Source organism: Gallinula chloropus, assembly GCF_964237585.1.
Source record: "Gallinula chloropus genome assembly, chromosome: 8".
NCBI lineage: Eukaryota > Metazoa > Chordata > Aves > Gruiformes > Rallidae > Gallinula > Gallinula chloropus.
Window position 1 is genome coordinate 3867503 of NC_140093.1, and position 21421 is coordinate 3888923.

Below are 21421 nucleotides of genomic sequence, written 5' to 3' on the forward strand. Positions count from 1 at the left end.
CAGTCCCCACACAAGTGTCCCAAGGACAGAGCAGGGCAGTCACCCCTGCCCCAGGGCAATTGTCCTCACGCTGTCTCAGGCAGGACCAGCAGAAGCATCTTTGGGGGGTCCCCAAACCCCTGCCAGCTCATCTCCTGAGGGATGGGGTTGCTGAGGATGAGTGTCCCCAGGGCGCCCATCCGGGTGGGTGATCAGCCCTGTGCTGCTCACTCAGGGGTCACTGTTGTCCCCGTAGCCCCATGGAGGGGGCTGCAGCACTCCCTTCTCCTCCTCCTCTGACACAGGGTTTTGCATTGGGTCTGTCTATGTGCCCTGGCTGGAGTTAGAGCCAAAATAACATTGGCAAAGGAAATTGGGTTTGCCAGGGACTGAGCAGCGACGCTCATCCCAAAAGCCCCATGAGGGCTGTCACATCTCCTTGCTGACACCAGGGCTGTCCTGGGGCGCTGGGCTGGAGGAGAAGGACTGTCTCAGAGATGGTTGGAGGGGGAAATCTGGAGGACAAAGGGTTAAGGGGCTGCCCCTCTGTGCCCCATGTGCCACTGGCTGGGGGGTATGGCGTGTGGGATCCAGCAGCACTCCAAAATGACTCGCTCTCCTCAATCAAATGCCTTTTCCCCTTCAAAAAGGGGCTGTGGGCAGCCCAGCCAGCCGTGGGAGTGCGGGTGCTCCCAAAGCATCACCCTGAGCAGCGTGGCCCTTCCCGGCTCGCCTGTGCTCCCCTTTCTCCAGTCTATCACCTCAGGCTGGTGGGAACTGGGAGCCAACATTTAGCAAGGAGATGGCCCTAAAATTGAGATCAAAGTGCTCTCATCCACTCCTTGGAGTATAGCTGCCTCCTCGAGTAGCTGCACTTTCCCCCCAGGGCCGATTTGGTCAGGGGTAGAAGTGACTATGGCTTGAATCCTGCAAGTGGATGGGCTGGGGGGTGGCCTGGAGCAGGCCTGGAGAGGGCTGCTTGGCTGGAGGTCTGCCGACACCTCCTCTGCAGCACAGGCTTTTCCAGCCCGAGCAAGATTCCCTCACTCTTGCTCTTGAACGTGGATTTTAATTCACAGTGATTTGCAGAGCCAGCCAAAGGTCACCACCAGCTTGGGAGGTTCCCACTCCTGCAGATTCCCTGCCTCTGGGCGCTGCTGCTGCTCTAATGAATGGTGTCCTTCCTTCCGCTCCGAGCACGCAGGCTTCCCCGGAAGGTGCTGGGGGTAAATTAAGGCCACGAGCTCCGTTCCTGCCCTGACAAGCCCTGTTCCCAGCCCGCTGGCCTTGCCACAGCCCTGACCACTGTGGGTGGCACCGTCCCAGCTGCCTGGCAGAGGGGTCCCCCTGGAAATGGATGCTCAGCAAGGGGCTCTGCACACTTCCTTGCCCTCACCCCTATGTCTGCTGGCCCCATGCTGCAGCTGGCATGTCCCTTCTGCGTTCCCACAGGGTGCCTGGAGTGGGAGCCCCCCATAGCACACTTGCACCCTACCTCTATGCCCATGCACCCCCTGTGCCAGCCCCACTGCTGCAGGTGACTCTCCTGGGAGGGTTGGGGGGCTGCAGCAGGGCAGCGGGTGCAGGCAGGAGCTGGCCTCTCCCTGCCCCAGGCCAGGCACTGTTGACCTCTCCCCCTTCCTCTCTTTCTTCTCTAGGGAGGAAGGTGCTGACCAGGTGCTCTGAAGCTCCAGGGCTTGCTGCCCACGTGCTCAGCGAGATGGTGCCAGCAGGCAGAGAGACCCCTGAGCCCCTCACGGTGCCGATGTGACCGAGCAGCCGACGTGGCGCTGAGCCTGGCACGGTGGGAGCAGCGGCTTGTGGCCCCCACGTTGGGGCCCACCACCCCAAGATGAGTGATGGTGGGTGGATCTCGCTCAGCCCTGCTGAGTTTGCCCAGCTCCAGCAGTACACAGACTGTGAGTACCCTGTGCCCCCCAGCCCATGCTTCCCCCACCCAGGACACAGGGAGGGGTTTACAGGTCCTGTTGATCTGTGCTGCATTGGTGTCCTCCTGGAGAGCTAGGTGACTTCTTGTGTTTTGGATGGGGAGACTGGGAAGGTGCCTGACCCCCAGCACTGGCCAGTGGGGCACAGCAGAGGAGTCCCCGTGCCTGTGCACCCAGGAGGATTTATCAGAGCATGAGTCCTGCCCCCCCTCTCCCCATCACCCCAGCTTTGGGGGACACACACATGAGCACAGCTTGGTCCCTCCAAAGGCAGCCAGCTCCCACGTTTGTTAGGGAAGCGAAATGCCAGCAAGGAAAGCAGGCTGGCTCTTCCCAAACACGGCTCAGCTCGAGTTGCCAACCCTCTGCGGTAATTTTACTTAGCACTTCTGTAGAGCAAGCCTCTCCTGCAGCTCCTGCTGAGGAGAGGAGGTTGGTGGCAGTGCTGGGGGGGTGGTCCTGGGGCTGTGAGCAGCTAGGGAGGGAGCCTGGGCAGTGGAGAGGCAGCACAGCCCAGAAAGGTGCTGAGAGCAGGGCAGAGAGGATAGGAAAACCCTGTCAGGATGATGGGACAGAGGGAGAAGGGGTGTGAAATCTCAGGGCAGCACAACCCTGGGGTGAACGGGCTCCTGTGGCTGCACAGCAGAGTGCTGGGAGGGAAAAGGGACCCCATGAACCCCCACGGGGCTGCCCATGGTGCTGCTGCCCGTTGTAGGGGTGAGGCAAACAGGGTCAAGGCTTAGGACACTGGGAGGCACAGTCTGTCAATCCAAACTGCTCTCTGCCTACCTGCTGGGCATCCCAGGCAGGGGCAGGCAGGGCCATGGGCAGAGGGGTGTGCTCAGCGTCACTGTCTGCATCCTGTCCTTCCTCTCTGGAGAACGGGCTCTGCTTTCCTGACTCGCAGGCTGTAAAACACCATCTGTAATGCTGAGCTGGGAACATGTACAGCGTCTTGGTTCCATTAATCAGAGTGTGATGAGCAAGGCTGCAGCGCGGGCAGCTGCCTCCTCCCCAGGAAGGTGGTCTGGCAGCCAGCCAGGGAGCAGGGTTGGGGTTCCTTCTGTGGGTCCTTCCCAGCCCTGGGGCTGGGACCCCCTTCCTTGAGCACACGCTGGCCTCCAGTTGTGCTTTGTGACCCCCCAGACCTGCCCCTGGCATCCTAGACGGTCGGTCCAGTGCTGAGCTCCATCCTCATGAGAGGGAGGGCTGGGGGGAGCAGGAGCCAGCACAGCCCCCCTGCTTCAAGAGAGGATTTCACAGCAGTTAACAGGGCTGGTGTGGCCAAGAGCCTTTTAAATGGGCAAACCCAGAGGTCTGTGTTGGAAGGTTAGGGCTTAACGTTACCCCTCCTTGATCTGGTTTAACAGTTTTCCCTTATTTCTCAGTTCTGGAAGGACCCATGTCCCTCCAGCCCCGAGGACACCTAGCCAGAACTTGGGGGCCTGGAGCAGTACCCTTCTCATTCTCCTTCCTGACACCTCCCAGAGATGCTGATGGGAAGCCCAGGGCAGGCTTTGGGGGCGGCTCAGACTGCTGAGGGGATGCTGGGACCCACAAGCTGTCAGCATGGGGGCAGCCACCCAAACCATGTGGAGGGACCAGGACCCGGATCGCCAGGCTTTGTGCTCAGCATCACTCTCAAGCAGTCTGGGGGTGGTCCAGGCTTTCCTTGCCCAGTGTCTGCCTTTATCTTCACGTGCGTAGGAGGAAGAGGCCCCATCCCTGCTGGCATGCTTTACATACCTACCCCACTCTGGAAAGCAGGAGGGAAAAGCAGGGCATGGCTGGTTCCTTCCCAGGCATGGAGAGAGAGCCAGAAATTGTGTATCCAGCTGATAATTCATCTCCACCTTCCCAAATGGTGATCTAACAGCAAAGGGGATGCCATGCTCAGTGTGACGCCTTTTGCCTCCCCAGATTCCACCAAGAAGCTCAAGGATGTCCTGGAGGAGTTCCATGGCGATGGCGTCCTCTCGAGGTACAACCCTGAACAGGTATGGCCCTGGCCCCTCCAGCCTCCCCCCACGCTGCTGCCCCCCACTGACTCCCCCAGCCCAGCTCCTGCAGCTAAAACCAGCCAGGGGAAGGCAGGTCTGTCTGTCTGCCTCTCCCCACAGCCCATGTTCCCACAGACGGGGAGCATCTCTCTGCTGCATCTCCCCTGAGGCATCCTGGAGACCAGGCTGCCCTCCCACCCTGTCCCACCCCATCCCACTCCATCCTACTGATGCTGCTGGGACCTGCAGCCACACTGCCATCCTGTGCTGGCTGCAGGCTGCCTTGCCAGGAGCTTTGTGGGGTGTCTCCTTGCCAGCCAGGAGCCAGGAGGGACTGGCTCTTACCTGAGCAGATGGCTTTGCTGTTGCCAGTGCGGGGACAGGGGCAGCCCTGCACCTTGCCCAGGGGAAGGCTGGCATTATTGTTTCCAAGTGGCACTTTCAGAGAGACCTATTAGTGTGCTGGCAGGACAGAGCTGTGCACAGGGGCTGTAATCATGGGGAGTGAGGCAGAGAGAGAAAAAGCAGTGGGCTGAATGCAGCAAGGAGGGGCAATGAGACTGCCCTGCTATTCAAGGGCACCACGGGACCCTTGCTCCAGCTGGGGCCACAAAAGCCATAGGGAAAGCAGCGTCTCCATGTGATGGGGATGCCCAGTGGGGAGGGAGGAGGCGAGGAGACCTCAGGAGGAGGATGGAAAGAGCCTTGCAGAGCACAGCTCATTATTCCCCTCTGCCTCCAACGCCCCCAGCCTCCTTTGGCCATGCCAGAAGGTCTGTGTTTAGTTCCTCAAATGTTTGCTGAGAGCTGAGCAGCCCGCTCTGTCAGAGCCTCTTGTCCCTCCAACAAGCTGCCCACCGGGCAGGGGTCTGCAGACCCCCAGGCAGGTGGGTTGGTTGCTGTGCCATCCCGGCCAAATGCTGTCCCACCACCTCCCACCACCCAGCTCCTCCCATCCCTGCCCTGAATGCCACTGGCCCAGCTCAGCCACTCTGGGCCCTGGGGGTTTCTGGCCCTGCTACCCTTGGGCCCCTTTAGGTCCCATTGCTGGAATCTGGGAAGCAGGTGGCTTTGGGGAGGGCTCTGCAGCTGATGTGCCTGGTGAGTGGGGGGGGCCCAGTGCACTGTTGTCCCCCTGCCACCAGCAGCTCTGCATCCCCATGGGGTGCTGATGGCCCCTCCAGCACCTCCTCTGCCCTCTCCCCAGCCCATCGACTACGAGGGCTTTCGCCTCTTCATGAAGACCTACCTGGAGGCGGACGTGCCTGAGGAACTGTGCCAACACCTCTTCACCTCCTTCAAGCGTAAGATATGCCAAGCCTCCCCGGAGACCCAGCGCCAGAGCCCCGGCGTCTCGCAGCTCAGCACCCGCGGTGAGCCAGCCCTGCCCCAGCACCCAGCCAGCACGTCGTGGCACAGTGACAATGGGCTCACTCCAGTGCTGCTCCACGGGGACAAAGGTTGTAGGGTGGCACCTGTAGTGGGTAACATCAGGGCCAGCACGCAGCCCAGCTCTGTCCCATCCGTTGGACGGGCTCCCAGGGACCCTGCGTTGTTCTGGGGAGGAGAGAGCTTTTCCTGGGGTGGGGGACCCACAAGGTGCCGTGCTGATTCCTCCCTTTCCTCCATGTGTTCAGAGCCCAAGTCACTCCATGCTGGCACCTCCATCCAGACCAAGGTGGCCTGTGCCCCTGTCACAGGTACCGGTGTGGGCAGCTGCGCCTGGAGCAGGGGATGGGTGCTGGGCCCCCTGCTCCTGCCTCCCCTGGCCACTGCCTGGGTGGATTTGCAGCACTTGGAGCCATCTGCTGAAAGGACTATAAACTGCGAAAGGAAAGGGAGAAACCCCCCCTGGGTGCTCGGCTGCCACGTTGGCATGTGGTGGTGGAGGATTGTGTCCTCCCCACTTGGTCCTGAGCTCTGTGGCAGCTGGTACCCAGGGACAGGAGCGCTGCTGGGACGTGCTGAGTACTGCTGGGAGGTGCCGGTCCAGGCAATAGGGCAAGGGGCTGCTGCAGAGTCCCTCAGAGAGCCCTGGGGCTGGGGTGCCAGCCTGATTAGGGTTTCTGGAGGAAGGGGCTTGCACCCTGGTGTTAAACTGCACACAGGTGTATGTCTGCTTTGCAGGGATCAATGGGAAAACGCTTCTAAGTGCCCTGGGGCGACATGCTTCTGAGCCCAAGAGCTGCCACGGCACCACAACTGAACCACAGCCAGCATCCCTCACCCCAGCATCCATCCCCAATGCCTCCCCGAGCTGGTCCAGGTCCTCCTCTCAGAAGTCCACCACTGGCACCCCTTCTGTTCACAACTCCTCAGGCTCTTCGAAGATCTCCTCTGGGTCCCTGCTCAGCCCTCAGTCACCAGGTGAGCTCCACAGGGCCTCTGTGGGGGACACGGGCAGTGACAAGCCCTCCCTGGTTTCCCAAGCCGTGCAGCCATACCTTGCCTCAGCAGCATGGCTGGTTGGGTCCCCAGGGTGGTGGCAGTGACCTTCCAAACTCAGTGGGTTCCTGTTGTCTTGGCACCTTTGCTTTGCAAACTTAAGCCACCTATCCCATCCCACGGAGCCACTGCCGGTCAACATCTTAATTGCCTGGCAGCAGCTCCTAGCGAGGGGCAATTGGAGTGGTAACTCATGGCTGCCTCCAGCCAAGCTCCTGCCAGCCCTGAAGGGGGGGAGTGCTGGCAAGGGCAGCTCTGCTGGGAGCAGCCATCTGCTGAAGGCTGCTGCCGGTGTGGGCAGCCGTGAGCGTGGGCTGTCCGGCCCTGCAGCGATCCGTCCCACCACCAGCCAGTCTTCTGGCTCCTCTGGGCTGGGTGGCACAACCCCACAGGCTGCCATCACTCGTCCTGGTGTGGGGTCTGCATCCTGGTGACCAACTGGCAGTGTTCAGCCCCCCTCCTGCAGTGGTACCCAGCCCCACACCGAGTGGGTCCCTGCCCCAGGGCTCACGCTGCCAGCCCTGTGTTCCTGGGGGTGGCTTCTGGCACCAGCCTTCATCCCACCCCCTGCTTCCCTGCCCACAGGCACGAGGACTGTGGAGAAGAAACTACCCTTCAGCTTGCGGAAGAGCCACAGCTCCCTGAAAGCAGCCCCCCTGCCGCCCCCTGCCCCCCTGGCCCAGGTGGTCCACCTGAAGGACATCGTCTGCTACCTGTCCCTGCTGGAGAGGGGACGGGCAGAGGACAAGCTGGAGTGTAAGTGTGACCCAGTGGGATTGGGCTACTGGTCATGCTGAGTGGACAGGGGACTGGGACTGGAGGTGGAGCCTGGGGAGGGTTCCCATGAGGAGAGGTGAGGGGCTGGATGCTCCTGCTCACTTTTCAATGCTGAAACACGAAAATCGCTTGAGAAAACTGCTCAGTGTCACTGCTCTGCCCCCCCCCACCAGCACCTGTGTCTGGCAGGGGGGGAGCTGGGGGGTGGCTGCCTCTTCGCTCTGATACCCCACGGTCCGGTAGGCCCTTGGGTCACACCTCACCCGGGCCAAGCTGGCAGGGTGCTGCTCCTGTCCCGCAGCCCCGGCACCGTGACGCGGGGCTCTCACCCACAGCCGGCTTCTCTTCTCCCTCCAGTTATGTTTCGCCTCTACGATACTGATGGCAATGGCCTCCTGGACAGCTCGGTAAGCCTCCCCTCGGGGAGAAAGCAGCTGGGGCTGTGGGGTGAGGGGTGGCTGGAGACATCCAGGGCCCTATAGGGATGCCTGCTGCCCCAGTGAGGTGCTCTGAGCTGCAGTGGGGGATTTGCTGTGGTCAGGGGATGCCCGCTGGCCCCACAGCATCCAGCAGCGGCTAGAAGATACCCACCCCCTGCCAACTATAGCCCTGCATCAAATCACAGCATTTTAGAGAAGGAAAAATCAGGCACAGCTCTCCCCCCAACCCTCTGGATGTTTTCTCTTTGTCCTTTGGGTGTTTCCCTTGAAACCTGTTGCAAAGAAAAGTCTGTTCTATCCAAGTAGGGGGTTTTTTTGGCAGCTTTTCAGAGGAGAGAGCAAGCACCCAGCACCCCTGGAGAAGTGGGGGTGTCACTGGCCCTCTGAGGGGTGGGGAGAGCCTATGGAGATGTAGGCCTGCTAGGTCCCCAGCTGGGGTGGTGGGGCTGGGTGTGTGCTCCCTGCCAAAAGCTGTCCAAAGCGCCCTCATCTCTCTGTGCTCAGGAGCTGGATCGGATCATCAACCAGATGGTGCACGTGGCCGAGTACCTGGAGTGGGATTCCACTGAGCTGAAGCCTGTGAGTGCTGGGGCAGCCCCGGGGGTGGGGGGGCCGTGGGGGCTCTGAGCTGGAGCCCCCAGCCAGGGTTTGCCGGTAGCATCACCGTGTCACCGCCTCTCCTCCCTCCTCCAGATCCTGAAGGCGATGATGGAGGAGATCGACTATGACCACGACGGGACCGTGACGCTGGAGGAGTGGATCCGGGGCGGCATGACCACCATCCCCTTGCTGGTCCTGCTGGGTATGGAGACGGTGAGTACCTGTGCCAGCACCCGCTTCTCGGCCTGGTCCAGCCAGGAGAGCGGGGAGAGGAGAGGAGGCTGGTGATGGAGGGCATGGAGGGACCACGGGAGGGCACCCTACCCCCGGCAACGCGCGGCACAGCGCAGCCCCGCGCCAGTCCCCGGCCCCACCAGACCCCCCCACACACACACCCTGCTGCTGCTGCTGCTGACCGGCCTTTGTCCCCCAAACCTTTACAAGCTGAGATTTGAGCTGCGGTCGTGGCCGGCTGCCGTGCCCAGGCAGGCTGGGCTCTTGCTCCTTGGGACCGCAGCGCGCTCCGGTTTGGTGAATATTTAATGGAGAGAGAACCAAGTGCCAGCTCCTCTCCTGGGGGGAGCCTCAGAGAACAGAGGTGGGGTGCTCTGGCACTCCCCTTACTTCCCTGTGGTGTCTTTTAATTTCGTGGAGGCACAGCCCTGCCCAGTGGGTGACAGGTTGTGCAGAGATAGGTGGGTTGGCTCCCCAGTGCCCATCCTGGTGTGTGCTTCCCCTGGAGCAAGGGGGCACGGGTCTTCTGGCAGCAGGGCTCAAGCAAACGGGGGATTTCAAGTGGGTCCTGCAAGAGGCTTGTGGTGGTCACCCCACACAAGGTGGTGGTGGCCTGGCCCCAGGTGTAGAGTCACCTTCCCTTTGGCTGGGCTGCGCCGAGGGGCTGCAGGGAGCCAGAGCTCAGTGCCAGGACTGCCAGGAGCTGGGTGTGCCTGGGGTCCAGGCTGGGGGAGGCACGGCAGCAGGGGTGCTTGAGGGACACTGGGGAGAAGGGAAACGGGGGGAGCCTGTGGTCCTGCTGTGAGTCAACTCCCACAGACAGGGGAGGGGAGGGCTTTGACAGGCCAGAAAGCTGATAAAAGCTGTGGGCTGAGTGGGGGAGTGACCCCAAGCCCTCTGCTCTTGTGCCCTGCAGAACGTGAAGGACGATGGGCAGCATGCCTGGAGGCTGAAGCACTTCAAGAAACCCGCCTACTGCAACTTCTGCCGCACCATGCTGCTGGGGGTCCGCAAGCAGGGCCTCTGCTGCTCCTGTGAGTCCCGGCCCCTCGCCAGACCCCAGCGCCCCCACTGCTCTGGGGGCAGGGACTGGGCACCCCTGTGGGTGCTGTGGGGTGAGTGAGGAGGGGGCAGTGCCCATGCTGTTCCCCACCCTCTTCTCTCCTGGCAGTCTGCAAGTACACCGTCCACGAGCGGTGCGTGTCCAAAGATATCGCCTCCTGCATCAGCACCTACGTGAAGTCCAAGAGGAACACGAGTGTGAGTAGGCTGCCCCATGTTTCTGAGCTGGCATGAATCCCGCAGAGCCCTCCTGGAGAGCAGCAGCTGACCACCCCTACCCCCATCTTCTGCCCTGGTCCTCCATGGCTTTTTCCCCAGGGATTTGTCCCTCGAGTCCTGGGCAGCAGCACATGGGCATTCCCAACACCCATAGCCTGGCAGGGTATGACCCGCCAGATGCCTGGCCCTGGGGTTTGCTGTGGCTCTGGGCAGGGGACGGGGGTCCTCGACATGCTGCACAAAGCAGCACGGAGGGACAGCAGCGGTGCAGGGGGCTGGTTTGGGTCAGTTCCATCCTCTCACAACGGCCAAATGATGGAGGCAGCCCTTAACGGAGAGGAGATGCCCTCAGATCAGTGGGTGCTGTTCCTCCCAGTATCCCCCCACCCCACACACACCACGCTGTGCCTTGCAGATGATGCAGCATACCTGGATTGAGGGCAATTCCCCTGTGAAGTGTGACAGATGCCACAAGAGCATCAAGTGCTACCAGGGCATCACTGGCCTGCACTGCGTCTGGTGCCAAGTCACCGTGAGTACACAGGTGGGGGGGCCTGGGTGCACCCTCAGTGCACCCCGTACAGCCGGCCCCAGGAGAGGAGAGGCCAGTGAGTGGCCTGGTGTCCCCTCCCCAGCATGCCTCCCTCCTGCCCCCTCCAGCTCCACAACAAATGTGCTTCCCATGTGAAGCCGGAGTGCGACGGGGGCCCGCTGCGTGACCACATCTTGCTGCCTTCCTACATCTGCCCCGTCGTCCTGGTAAGTGCCCCCTCCTTGCTGGCAGGCAGCAGGGGCCCAGCAGGGCATCACCCCGGCCAACTGGCCTCTCCAGGCTGCCAGCGCCGCCCTTTTTGGGGTGGCACATGCATCCGTGCCTCTGTTCCCCAAAGGACAGGCAGTCCCACTGCCGGAGATCGGAGAGCGACTCCCCTGCCAGCACCAGCCCCGAGGACAACCAGGGCTTCAAGTTCAACTCCACCACAGTGGACGGGCAAGGCCTGCAGGTAGGCTGCTGTGCCAGGCCTCCTGAGGGCCCTGCCACAGGGACACGCCAAGCCCTGCAGCGGCCGGGCATTTGCAGCTCTGCTTTCTGCCCTCCAGATCAGCCCCCGGCCCGGGACACACCCTCTCCTGGTGCTTGTGAACCCCAAGAGCGGAGGAAGGCAAGGAGAGCGGTAGGTGGGAGAGAGAGCTCCCCTGGGCCAGGGGCTGGCTGCGGGTCCCTCGGGCTGCCCTGGCACCTCTCCCAACAGGGGGACTCACCTGTGTGGCACCCCTGGTGCCTCTCTTTGCCTAGAGTCCTCCGGAAGTTCCACTACCTGCTTAACCCGCGCCAAGTGTACAACCTGGACCGCGGCGGGCCCGCGCCAGGGTAAGGAGACGTTGTGGGTGATGCTCTGCCCCTTCCCACTGGCCTCCAGTCCCCTACATCACCCCTTGTCTCTCCTGGCTTTTTCCAGGCTGAGCTTTTTCCGGGACACTCCGGATTTCCGTGTCCTTGCCTGTGGAGGGGACGGCACAGTGGGCTGGATCCTGGACTGCATAGGTGAGCGAGGAGCAGCTGTGCTCCTGCAGAGCATCATCCGCCTGCATCCCTGACCAGCTGCCGCAGGTTCCTGATATTCCCCCTGCAAGAGCGGGGCAGGGGTCCTGCCATGGCATTGCCCCTGGGCTGCTGGCCCAGAGGGACATGGAGAGGAGCAAGGGATGAGCATTTTCAGCCCCAAACCTCTCCCCTTGAATCGCAGACAAGGCAAACTTGGTGAAGCACCCGCCGGTGGCCGTCCTGCCCCTGGGAACGGGCAATGACCTGGCCCGGTGCCTGCGCTGGGGAGGAGGTAAGGCTGGGCGAGCATCCCCTGAGGGGTGGCTGGCCTGTGGGGACTGTCCAGTGCAGCTGGGTGGGTGGGAGGGCTCCCAGGCTCTTGGGACAAGGCTCGAGGCTGTATCTCAGTCCAGGGGCCTCTAATGCCTTCCCAAAGAAAGCAGCCCATGCTGTTAGCTGAAGCCTCTGCACCACCGAATGGAGGAGCTGGGCATCTCGCTGGCACAGCCGTGGCAGCAGCTCCAGGCTCCCCCCGGTGCTCAGCACCCAACGAGCTCCAGCCACGCTCCCCTTCGTCTTCCTCCTCCTCCTCCTCCAGCCCCCACCTTCTTTCCCTTCCAGGCTACGAAGGAGGAAACCTGATGAAGGTCCTGAAAGACATTGAGCACAGCACCGAGGTGATGCTGGACCGCTGGCAGATAGACGTCATTCCCAGCGACAGGGAGGCCCATGGAGACCCTGTGCCATCCACCATCATCAACAACTACTTCTCCATCGGGGTGGTGAGTGCTGCAGGGCAGGGCTGGGTCCTGGGGCAGCCTGGAGCACGGCAAGCATCCTTCTTAGCTGGAGGGAGAGTGCAGTACAGGGTTAGTAATCCCTGCCCAGGTGGGAGCCACACCATGCCCACCGTAGCCCCCTGGGCACAGCAAAGAGGAGGGAAGAGCTCTGGAGGCCAGCAGAGCATGGGAACTGTGGCCACAGTCTCTGCACAGATCCGAGCTGTCAGAGGGGGAATCACAGCTGGTGGGAGGCACCTCAGTGGAGTAGCTGGAGCGATCTGGCCTGGTGGGTGCACTCGAGAGGTGCCAGCACCTCACACTTCCCTCCCTGACTTTTCCTTCGCCTTCTTCCAAGCCGTTCCCCAGTTAACTCACTGGAGGAGGGTCCTGGGTTGTTCCTGGAGTCCCTCCCTCAGCATCACCCTCATGCAGAGCCCTTATGATTGAGGGAAGGAGGCCAAGCACACTAATTATGTCTCGCTTAACAAGCCTGTTGACATTTACCGAGCAGCCTGGTTCCATTGGCACAGCCCCCACGCTGCACCCCTGTGCTGGAGGGGGCTGGCAGTGAGGGTAAAGAGCTGAGCCCCCTTATCCTGGTGCGTGCTTCCAGGGTGCAGCATGGGGGAGGGGGGGTCTTTTCCCCCACGAGCTGCCCACATCCCCACGCTCCCTCTCCCTGCAGGATGCCTCCATCGCCCACCGCTTCCACATCATGCGGGAAAAGCACCCTGAGAAATTCAACAGCAGGTAAGAGCTGCCTGTGGTCCCTGCTGCTGCCACAGGGCTGTCTCATGTCCCTGAAAACTGGACGTGCTGGGGCCTGATCCACTCTCACCCCCCTATCCCCACGGGACTGGCAGCAGCCTGAGGAGGGTGTGCGGTTCTACAGCCAACCTTAGGGGATAGGCAGGGGATGTGCCAGGCATGGCTGGGGGCAGGGGCTGGGCACAGTGGGGTTTGGGGTGCTCCTTCAGGCCCTGTGCAGTGCAGCAGGCTGCTTGGACTTGGTCACACACCTGGTTATGCTCGTTCATGCTTTATAATTAGTGACTGGCAGGAGCAGGGCTGGGCAGGCAAGCAGGTTGTGGCTCGCTCCCGCTATGCTTGGGGTGGGTGGAAGTGGTGTGATGGCAGCAGGAGCTTGTGAACCCCTGCTCTGTGTTCAGAAATTCCTGCTGGACAGATCCCAAATGGACCAAAGCATCCAGCTTTGCTCTGAAATTCGTCTCCCCTCGGCTCACAGCTCCCCAATCAAAGCCCAGCACAGGGGCTGCCTGGCAGGCTGTGGGGAGGGCAGGAGGCAGGATGAGAAGGCTGGGGACACCTCTCCTTTCCGTGGGGCACCCCATCCCCAGCAGCTCCAGGGTGCCCTGTCAAGAGATGACAGCCCATGCTTGGCTCTGCTGAGAGCCAATGGAAGCACCCTGTCCCGTGTCGAGGGACTGCCCACCCTCCCCCTCAGCAGGATGACAGAGCCAGGTCTGCCTGAGCCACCCCATCCCACACCTTGGCTCCCTGGGGCCGTGACACTGGTGTGCCCTCCCCATCCATGGCTCGTGTCCCCATCACAACGGCTCCAGAAAGGGTCTTGTCTCCCACCTGCTGCTGCTGGCTGAGGCAAGGTGCTGCTCCATTGGGATGCTCAACATGACTCTGGAGCAGGATGCTGATGCTGCCCTGTGCCCCAGGATGAAGAACAAGCTGTGGTACTTCGAATTTGGGACATCAGAGACCTTTGCAGCCACCTGCAAGAAGCTCCATGACTACATTGAGGTGGAGGTGAGTTTCCCAGGACAGTCCCTGGCTCCAGTCACAGCACTAAGCCTTTTTTTTTTGGGGAGTTGTCACCTGTGTGTCCCTCAGGCAGGGCTTTTGGCTTTTGGGGAGAGGGTGCTGTGGCAGCTTTGACCCCTTACAGTGGCAGGAGGATGCCGTGGCTGGCAGGACCTGCTCTTCCACTGTGCAATCCTTACTGCAGAGCCGGCCAGCTGCAGGCAGAAGAATAGCCCTGTATTTCCCCCCCTCCCCTTGCCCCCCCCACCCCTTCCCAGCTGTATTCAAGAACGTGCCTGGAATATTCTTTCTGTAAACTCTGTGTCTACTCCCAGCCCTCATTTGATGACATGGAAACAGCCTTTAATTAGAGTGGGGAGGAGGGCCCGTGGTTGCTAACAGCGCTGTCGTTTCTCTGCTCCTGTGCTGGGGGGGGTTTGGGCTGTAAACTTCCACCTCTCCTTATCTCCAGATAAACACCCCTCTCAGAACTCAGCCTTGAGGAGAGGGGTCAAAACAAACCAGTGCAGTGGGCTGGTGTGGGTCTGACTGGGTGGTGGGCGCAGGGTGGTGGGCAGAACCCAGGGGAGCTGCTGGGGTGTTGGGCAGAGAGACTTTGAAGCCTGTTTCTTCATGGAGAGCTCCCCCCTTTCCCCAAGGAAGGGGAACAGCTGGTGTGAAGGGGCAGGAGCAGGGGTACAGCCATCTCACCCCCTTTACACCGCTGTCCTTGGGGGAGATCAACCCATGTCTGTGGGGTTTGATGCTGCTTGGAGATGGGTGCCAGGTGCCTCCCTGCTCCTCACAAGGTGCCCAGCGTGCTCCCGGCCGTCCGGCACGAAAGCGTTAAGCCGGCAGCATGTGGAGTTGAAAGCAGCAGCCCGTCCTCCCTCCGGCTCCCAGGCAACTGTCAGCCTTGCAGAGAAACGGCAGTTTTGTTTTGGAAATTGGCACTCGTTCCCCTACAGCTCCTGGAAATGAATTTGCTTTTTCCCCCAGCTGCAAATTTCTACTTCCAGCGTCGCTGCCAGCGCGCCGTCAGCTGCCCCTGCTGAAAGAGCCCATTGTGGCTCGCTGGCATGCTAACAGGGGAGGGCCATGCACAGAGAAATCACTCCCTTGCGTGCGTGTGCGTGGGCAGGTGTGGGCAGCTGTGGTCCTGCCTGCCCCACATGCCCCTGGGCAGGAGCAGGCTCCCGCAGCATCCCTGGAAATCCCTCAGCCCCAGGCAGCCCGACTCACTCCCATCCCAGCGCGGCCGGGTCGGTACCCACTGTCTCACAGGCAGGAAAGATGCCTGTGGTCGGGGCGATGCTCGGCTTGGCTGGGTGTGGGATGCGTTGTCCATTCTGTGAGGAGCTGGAGCCCTCTCACTCGGTATTCGCCGCTTTCCTCTTCCTCTAAACCAAACTCTCATTAGCACGTATTGAGAAACAAGGGATCTGCATCCTTTACAAGCCTTGGAGAGCCAGCTCTTCGCTCCCAAACCAGAAAATTCCTGCCTTTTGCTTTCAACACGAGGCTAAAAATAAGAACATCAGGGGAGGCAGAGCAGATCCGAGCACAGGGAGACGCTGGCTCCGCGTACGCGCGGCCGGCGCGCTCGGCGCTCACCGACAGCGTGTTCCGAACGAGCTCAGGCCCTTCACTCTCTGCTAGAGGAGGTGAAGTGGCAGCAGGGGTTCATCAGCCCTGTTGGCATTCCTCTTGGCAAAGCCAGAGAGGGCAGGAATGCCATTGCATCCCCAAAATGCCCGGGGAAGAAGGGTGCTGGTGTTTGCCGGAGCGTAGCGGGGCAGGTCAGGGGCGGATGCGGGAAGGGAAATACAGATGCTGCAGAGAAAACAGGATTTAATTGGAGAGCAGCTGCTTTGTCCTGAGGTATCCGGAAAGAAGATGCCTGGGAAGTGTGAGAGTGGGAAGACCTGAAGTTAAGATGCATTTCCCACAGCTGCTGCTCCCAGTCCTGAGGGAAAGTCGCTGGGAACAGATATTTTACCTGTTACAGGGAGTTTTCAGGTGGGGCAGCCCCGTTGTACCAGTCCTGTGTGTGAGCTTATGGCTTTCTCTCCAAAACTGGCACTTTTTTCCCCCCTGACACCGTTCTGTCTTTTCATTCCCACCTCGTTTCTGGTTTCCAAATCGCACTTGGAGACAAACTATTTTGAGAGAGTTTCTGGGCAGCTGAACTTGGAGTTCAACTCCAGTTCCTTGGAGCTGGTTTGAACAAGGGGAGATGGGGAAGCACATGCTGGAGACGCCTGGATGGAGGTCACTCCAGGGCCAAGGTGGCATTGCCTCCTCTTTTGGGTCTCGACACCGAGCCAGGAGAGGTTTTGTCTGTTCCCATAGGAGATTTGCTTTTCCAAAGTGCCACCCCTGTAGTAAAATTCATATTGAAAGAGGGGAAAGCAGCACAAGGAAGGTGAGGCGGTGGCAGGCAGCCCTAGAAAAGCAAAGTCGGGGCGATTTGTTTGCACCTCCAGCCTCTGCCTGTGACAGCCTGGGGTGGGTTTGCTCTGGGGACATGGTGCTGGGGGGTCCCTGCTCCTTGGGTGGGCAGGCAGGGAGAGGAGCCTGGGCTCTGTGGTGCTGGGTGCCAGCTCCCCCCAGCCCGCGGTGCCTGACGCTGCCCATGTGCCGGCAGTGTGATGGGACCCTGCTGGACCTGAGCAACGCGTCTCTGGAGGGCATCGCTGTGCTCAACATCCCCAGCATGTACGGTGGCTCCAACCTCTGGGGAGAGACCAAGAAGCAGCGTGGTTACAACCGGCTGGGCAAGAAAGCACCGGAGAAGCTGCACGCCACGGTGGTCACCGACGCCAAGGAGCTCAAGTTCTGCGTGCAGGGTGAGCAGCATGACCCAGCAGCAGCCAAGGGGAGGGGTTGTGGGGCACGTGGGGATCTGGGTGGCCACTGGTTCTGGCCAGAGTGTTGGGCACATCTTACTGGAGCAGCAGCACCAGAGGGGTTGCTGTCAGCTCGCTGTCTTGTGGGGTGTTGGGGTGGCCCCCAAAGGTTTGTCTGAACAGGACAAGGAGGGTGGCTCTGCCCACCTGGGTACAGCCCAGCACCATATTTCTCAGGGCTGGAAAGGACAGAGAGAACGTGGCTCCTGTGCCCCACCATCCACACCCCCCCCCCCCTCCCTGCTGTCTGGGGGTGCTCAGGTGGGACCTGTCACCAGTGGGCCTGATGCTGGGCAGCCCCTGTGCTCCGTGGGGCTGGCAGGCAGCCCCAGCAGGGCCGGGTGCCCGGCTGCTGCAGAGGAGGAGCCGGAAGCAGAGCTGCAGCGTTGGCACCGATGGCTTTTGTAAGCATCTTCCCAGGCTCCGCCGCAGCGCTGCCAGCCTGGCAGGGGTGGGGAGGAGGTGGGGGTTTCAGGAACAGCGTGGTACCCGTGCCATGCCCCAGCCAGCACCTCATGCCTGCTGCTGTGGCCACCAGAGCCCTCCCTGTGGGCACAGGCAGGGTGCAGGCAGCACCAAGTGCTGGCAGGGTTCCCCAGCAGCGCGGTGGATTAGAAAGCAGCCAGCAAAATAGGCAAAGCGCCCGAATTTCCCACCCCCACACCTCCCACAGCACAGGAGTGGGGTGGGAAATAGCTCCCCTGGCACATGGCTGCCAGGACGGTGGTGTCACCAGCCATCACAGGCTGTCACCGGCTGTCCCTCACTGGTGACCCCAACAGGGAGTGGGGCAGAGCAAAGGCTGGTTCTGAAGGCGGTGAGAGGAGTGGGGTCAGTCCCCTGGGCACGTGCCCTCTTGAGGGTGGGCAAGTGGGAAGGGGGGGTGTCAGCTTAGCAGGGGGACAGGACCCCAAAGGGAATGAGAGGTGGAACAACTTGTCCCAGTGCCAGGTCCCTTCGCTGGCAGCCTGCAAGAGCAGGACGAGCTGGGGAAGGGGCTGGTGCCCTGAGATTTGAGCAGATTCCTGGTGAGGATCCCCCCACCCCGGCCCTGTACATCCCAGATGGGGTGGGATGGGATGGGATGGGATGGGATGGGATGGGGAGGGCAGGCGGCTGCAGTGCCTCAGAGCTCCTGAGGGAGGTTCTGCCGCCATTTCATACACCACCAGGCAGAGCTGGTGGGGTTCCAGGCTGGCACTGGGCACTGGTTTGCACCCGGAGTGTTTTTGCTCCAGAGATTCTGGACAAACGCCCAGCTCAGTGGTCTCGGGGCACAGGAAACATCGTGACACCTCCCCCCCCAGTGCCACCAGCCCCACTGCCCCCTGATCCCCAGGGACAGGGGATGGACTCAGATCCCTCTCTCTTGCAGACCTCAGCGACCACCTCCTGGAGGTGGTGGGGCTGGAGGGCGCCATGGAGATGGGGCAGATCTACACCGGGCTGAAGAGTGCTGGAAGGAGACTGGCCCAGTGTTCCTCTGTCACCATCAGGTATTTGTCCCCATCCTGGCTGAGCACCCAAACGGTGGGCACCCATGTCACCCTGTGTGCCCTCACTTTGTGCCTTGCAGGACATCCAAGCTGCTGCCCATGCAGGTGGATGGGGAGCCCTGGATGCAGCCATCCTGCACCGTGAGTCCCTGGGAAGGGGCCGGCTCTGCCACAGGCAGCCAGGGTGGGAGGGGGGCTGGAAGCAAAGCCCCAGTTGGAGGGAGGTTCCTGCGCTTGCTGGTGGGTGGCCACAGGGCCCAGCCACCTGCACCCGTGCCAGCCCTGAGCTTGTGGAGCTGTGAGGGGTCAAGGATGTGCCAGACAGGTGGGCACGGCAGCATCCCTTCCCAGGGGGCAACAGTAGGGTCCCCCAACATCCAGAAGGCAGCTTGCCTGGAAGAGAAGTCTTCTACCCATCCCAGCCATGCCTGGCCATGATTCTGGAGCTGTTAAACATTTACCACCCTGGCTGGGAGGCAGCGGCTCCTCACGCTGGTGCTGGGCTGCTCCCTGCTCGCTCAGGTCGCTCCCTGGGCCCCTTTGCTGCCTGGAGGAGCTCAGGGCTTGGGACCCCCTTGCTGAGCTGGCTCCTTCCCTTCCTTTTAGATCAAAATCACCCACAAGAGCCAAGTGCCGATGCTCCTGGGACCCCCCCAGAAGAGCAGCTTCTTCTTCCTGAAGAGGAGAAACCGAACTCGAGACTAAGCAGCATGCAAGGAGCCGCAGCACAAAGGCACCCAGCATCCCAGCCACCCACCTGCTGGGTGGGGGGGTCTGTCCCCAAATCCTTGTTCTGTGGCAGGGAGAGAAAACACCCCCCAAGCCCCATGGGGGATGATTTATCCTGGGAAGGGCTTGGAGGCTCCTTCCCAACCACCACAAGCATCTTCTCCAGCCAGGATGGAAGCGGCGGGCGAAGGCAAGCTTGGCGTGCAGGGAGCGTGTTTGCTGGAGCAGCTGGGTTGGTTCACCACCCCCCCTTCCCCTCCCCTTTTATTTAAATAACTCCCCCCCCCACCCACTCCAGCAGAGCTGCAAATGAACGTGCTCCCAAGAAAAAATGCCAAGCTTCACTTATTTATTTTTAATCCTCTTGAAGGACACTTGATGTTCTGCTGCTCTGGCTTTCTGTCCACCAAGCCCTGTGCATCAGAGAAGTTATTTATTTTCTTAGCCTAGAGGAGAGGGTCTCAAGCAGCTGCAAAGCCAACCTTTGCTGGGCCTGGGAGCTGCCAGGGACAGGCTGGGGACTGACAGCACCAGGGCCACAAGCACAAAGCGTGGGGTGAACGGGACAAAACTCTGTCTTCACGTGGAAATGGCAAAAAGAGGATTTTGGGGGAGGGGGGGGGTTGGGGGAGCTGCTGACCCCAGGACTCCTCCCCTGCCCCAGCTCTGGGCTTCATGTTCCTATTTATGTATGTATTTATTTAGCAAACTTGGGGGGGGGGGGGTTGTGCTTTGGGGATCACCACCTTTTCATGAGCCTGGGTTGGACACAGATGTCACCTTCCTTTTCTGGCTGTGGCCACAGCACCTCCTTCCACGTTGGACTTTCTCCTGAAGCCTGCCAGCCTGGGCTGGGGACCCAGGGAACAGACATCCAGAACCTCTTCCTGCTCGGAAACATCCCCCACATCATTCTATATGTCCCCTTGTGCTTTGCCAGGCCTGTGTTCTTCCAGCGGTGTCTGCTGCTGGCCCCAGTGCTCCTGAACGGGGACAGGGAGAGGTGGGAGCTGTGGCACCTCAGTTTCTGATGGCCAGTGGTCACCCCTGACCCTACCTGAAGCAGAGGAGCTTTGCTGCTGCCTCCCCCCTGCCTGCATGGGCAGGTTTTGGTGGCATAACCACCCTGCACCTGGGGACAGACAGCGAGATGCAGCTTCTCCCTGGAAACCAGCCGAAGGCAGGGAGAGGGCAGGGGTCTGGATGTGCACCCTGCTTCATGGCACCCCTGGCAGCTGGGAGGTGGCAGAAGTGGTCCCTGGGCCTGCAAGCACCTTCTGCCTGCTCTGCTGGCCCTGGGGCAGGGGACACAACCCGGTTCCTGAATCAGACCCCATTCCCAGGCAGAGTCCTCAGGTCCGGCAGAGGCACTTGAGTGTGCTGGGAGTGGTGTGTGCCTCAGGGCAGGGACCCTCAGCTGGGACAAGCCACCCTCTCCTTGGTGACACAGTGCCCGGTCCCTCCTTGTGCTGTGGGTCCCCATTTGGCGGCATCCCCCTCCCAGCACAGAGGATGCTGCCATCATTATGCTTCAGAGTGAACGGGATGCTGAAAGGGTGTTGCCCTTCCCAGACAGGGCTTGTGCCGTTGGGGGTTTGTCCAGGCTTTAGCTGGGGGCTGCTGTGCATGGCAGCTGTGAGGCCCTGCTGCCCCAGGAAGGGGTGGCAGCACCCCAGGGGACCCCCCCAGCCCATGAGTTGGGGGCTGGAGGAGGCTGTGGCGGGGGCAGAGGTTGCTGCCAGAGCCCTGACCTGCATACGCAGACGTGCTGCACCATGACGCACGCGGCTGCGTCCTCCTCGTCGCCTGGGGCAGCTGTTAATGAGTAGCCAGGTGAGAGCTCTGCCAAGTAAACCCCGGGTCTATGGCTCAGTGGCCCCCGTTTCCTCAGCCCCTCCCCACTGCCAGAGGTGCCCCACACCCCCCGCTGTTTGGGGAGGGTGACAGAGGTGATGGGTTTCATGACCCCGCCCCAGGTCAGCAGTGTTCACAGCAGCAGGTGCTGCTGCCCATCTGGCCTGGCCCCTGCATTTCATCCCAGGGCTCTGGAAGGAGCCAGCGGGTTTGCCCTGCTGAGCTGCTCCTTGTCCCGGTCACGGTTTGCTGGGCTGCAGGCAAAGAGCAGAGCTGGGGTCTCCGTGGGGGTGTCATCAGTGGTGACACAGACAGGGAAGCAGGCGAGTGCCTGTGCCTGTCACCACAGGTCTGGCAGCAGGCTGGGGCCAGGAGCGCTCCTTTGGGCTCAGAGCTCAAGGGGAGCACCCAGACATGCGTCCTGCGGGGCATGGGAAGCCCAGGGCCACCACCCATAGAGTGATGGGCTCCGATGGAGGTGTCCCCCTGCAATGAGCAGGGAGACAGACCCTGTCACCTCCCCTGGGGACGCAGCTTCAGTCGTCTCCGCTGTGCCATGGTGCACAGTCAGCAGGTCTGGCAGGTAACAGCCTCCTTAGTCCAATGGTGCAAAGGTCTCCAGAC

The 21421-nt window shown here is 61.3% G+C and overlaps 1 protein-coding gene across 2 annotated transcripts; it reads left to right on the forward strand.

The window, feature by feature from the left end:
- Positions 1–1831: 1831 nt before the first annotated feature.
- LOC311194347 (diacylglycerol kinase beta-like) lies at positions 1832–19018 on the forward strand (the record flags this gene model as incomplete). 2 transcript variants are annotated; one of them, XM_084267436.1, is made up of 25 exons in its annotated part: positions 1832–1898; positions 3849–3925; positions 5136–5301; positions 5566–5628; positions 6056–6295; positions 6959–7129; positions 7508–7557; positions 8095–8169; positions 8284–8403; positions 9341–9458; positions 9596–9684; positions 10121–10237; positions 10366–10464; positions 10596–10709; positions 10807–10880; positions 11003–11077; positions 11166–11251; positions 11454–11543; positions 11873–12033; positions 12719–12783; positions 13725–13815; positions 16457–16658; positions 18094–18214; positions 18295–18355; positions 18821–19018. In XM_084267436.1, 25 exons carry the CDS (start codon positions 1832–1834, stop codon positions 18917–18919), a joined length of 2691 nt encoding a protein of 896 aa, XP_084123562.1. In that variant the 3' UTR covers positions 18920–19018. The 2 variants fall into 2 exon arrangements, with proteins under 2 accessions (XP_084123562.1, XP_084123563.1); XM_084267437.1 differs by lacking the exon at positions 5566–5628.
- Between the last annotated feature and the right edge of the window lie 2403 nt (positions 19019–21421).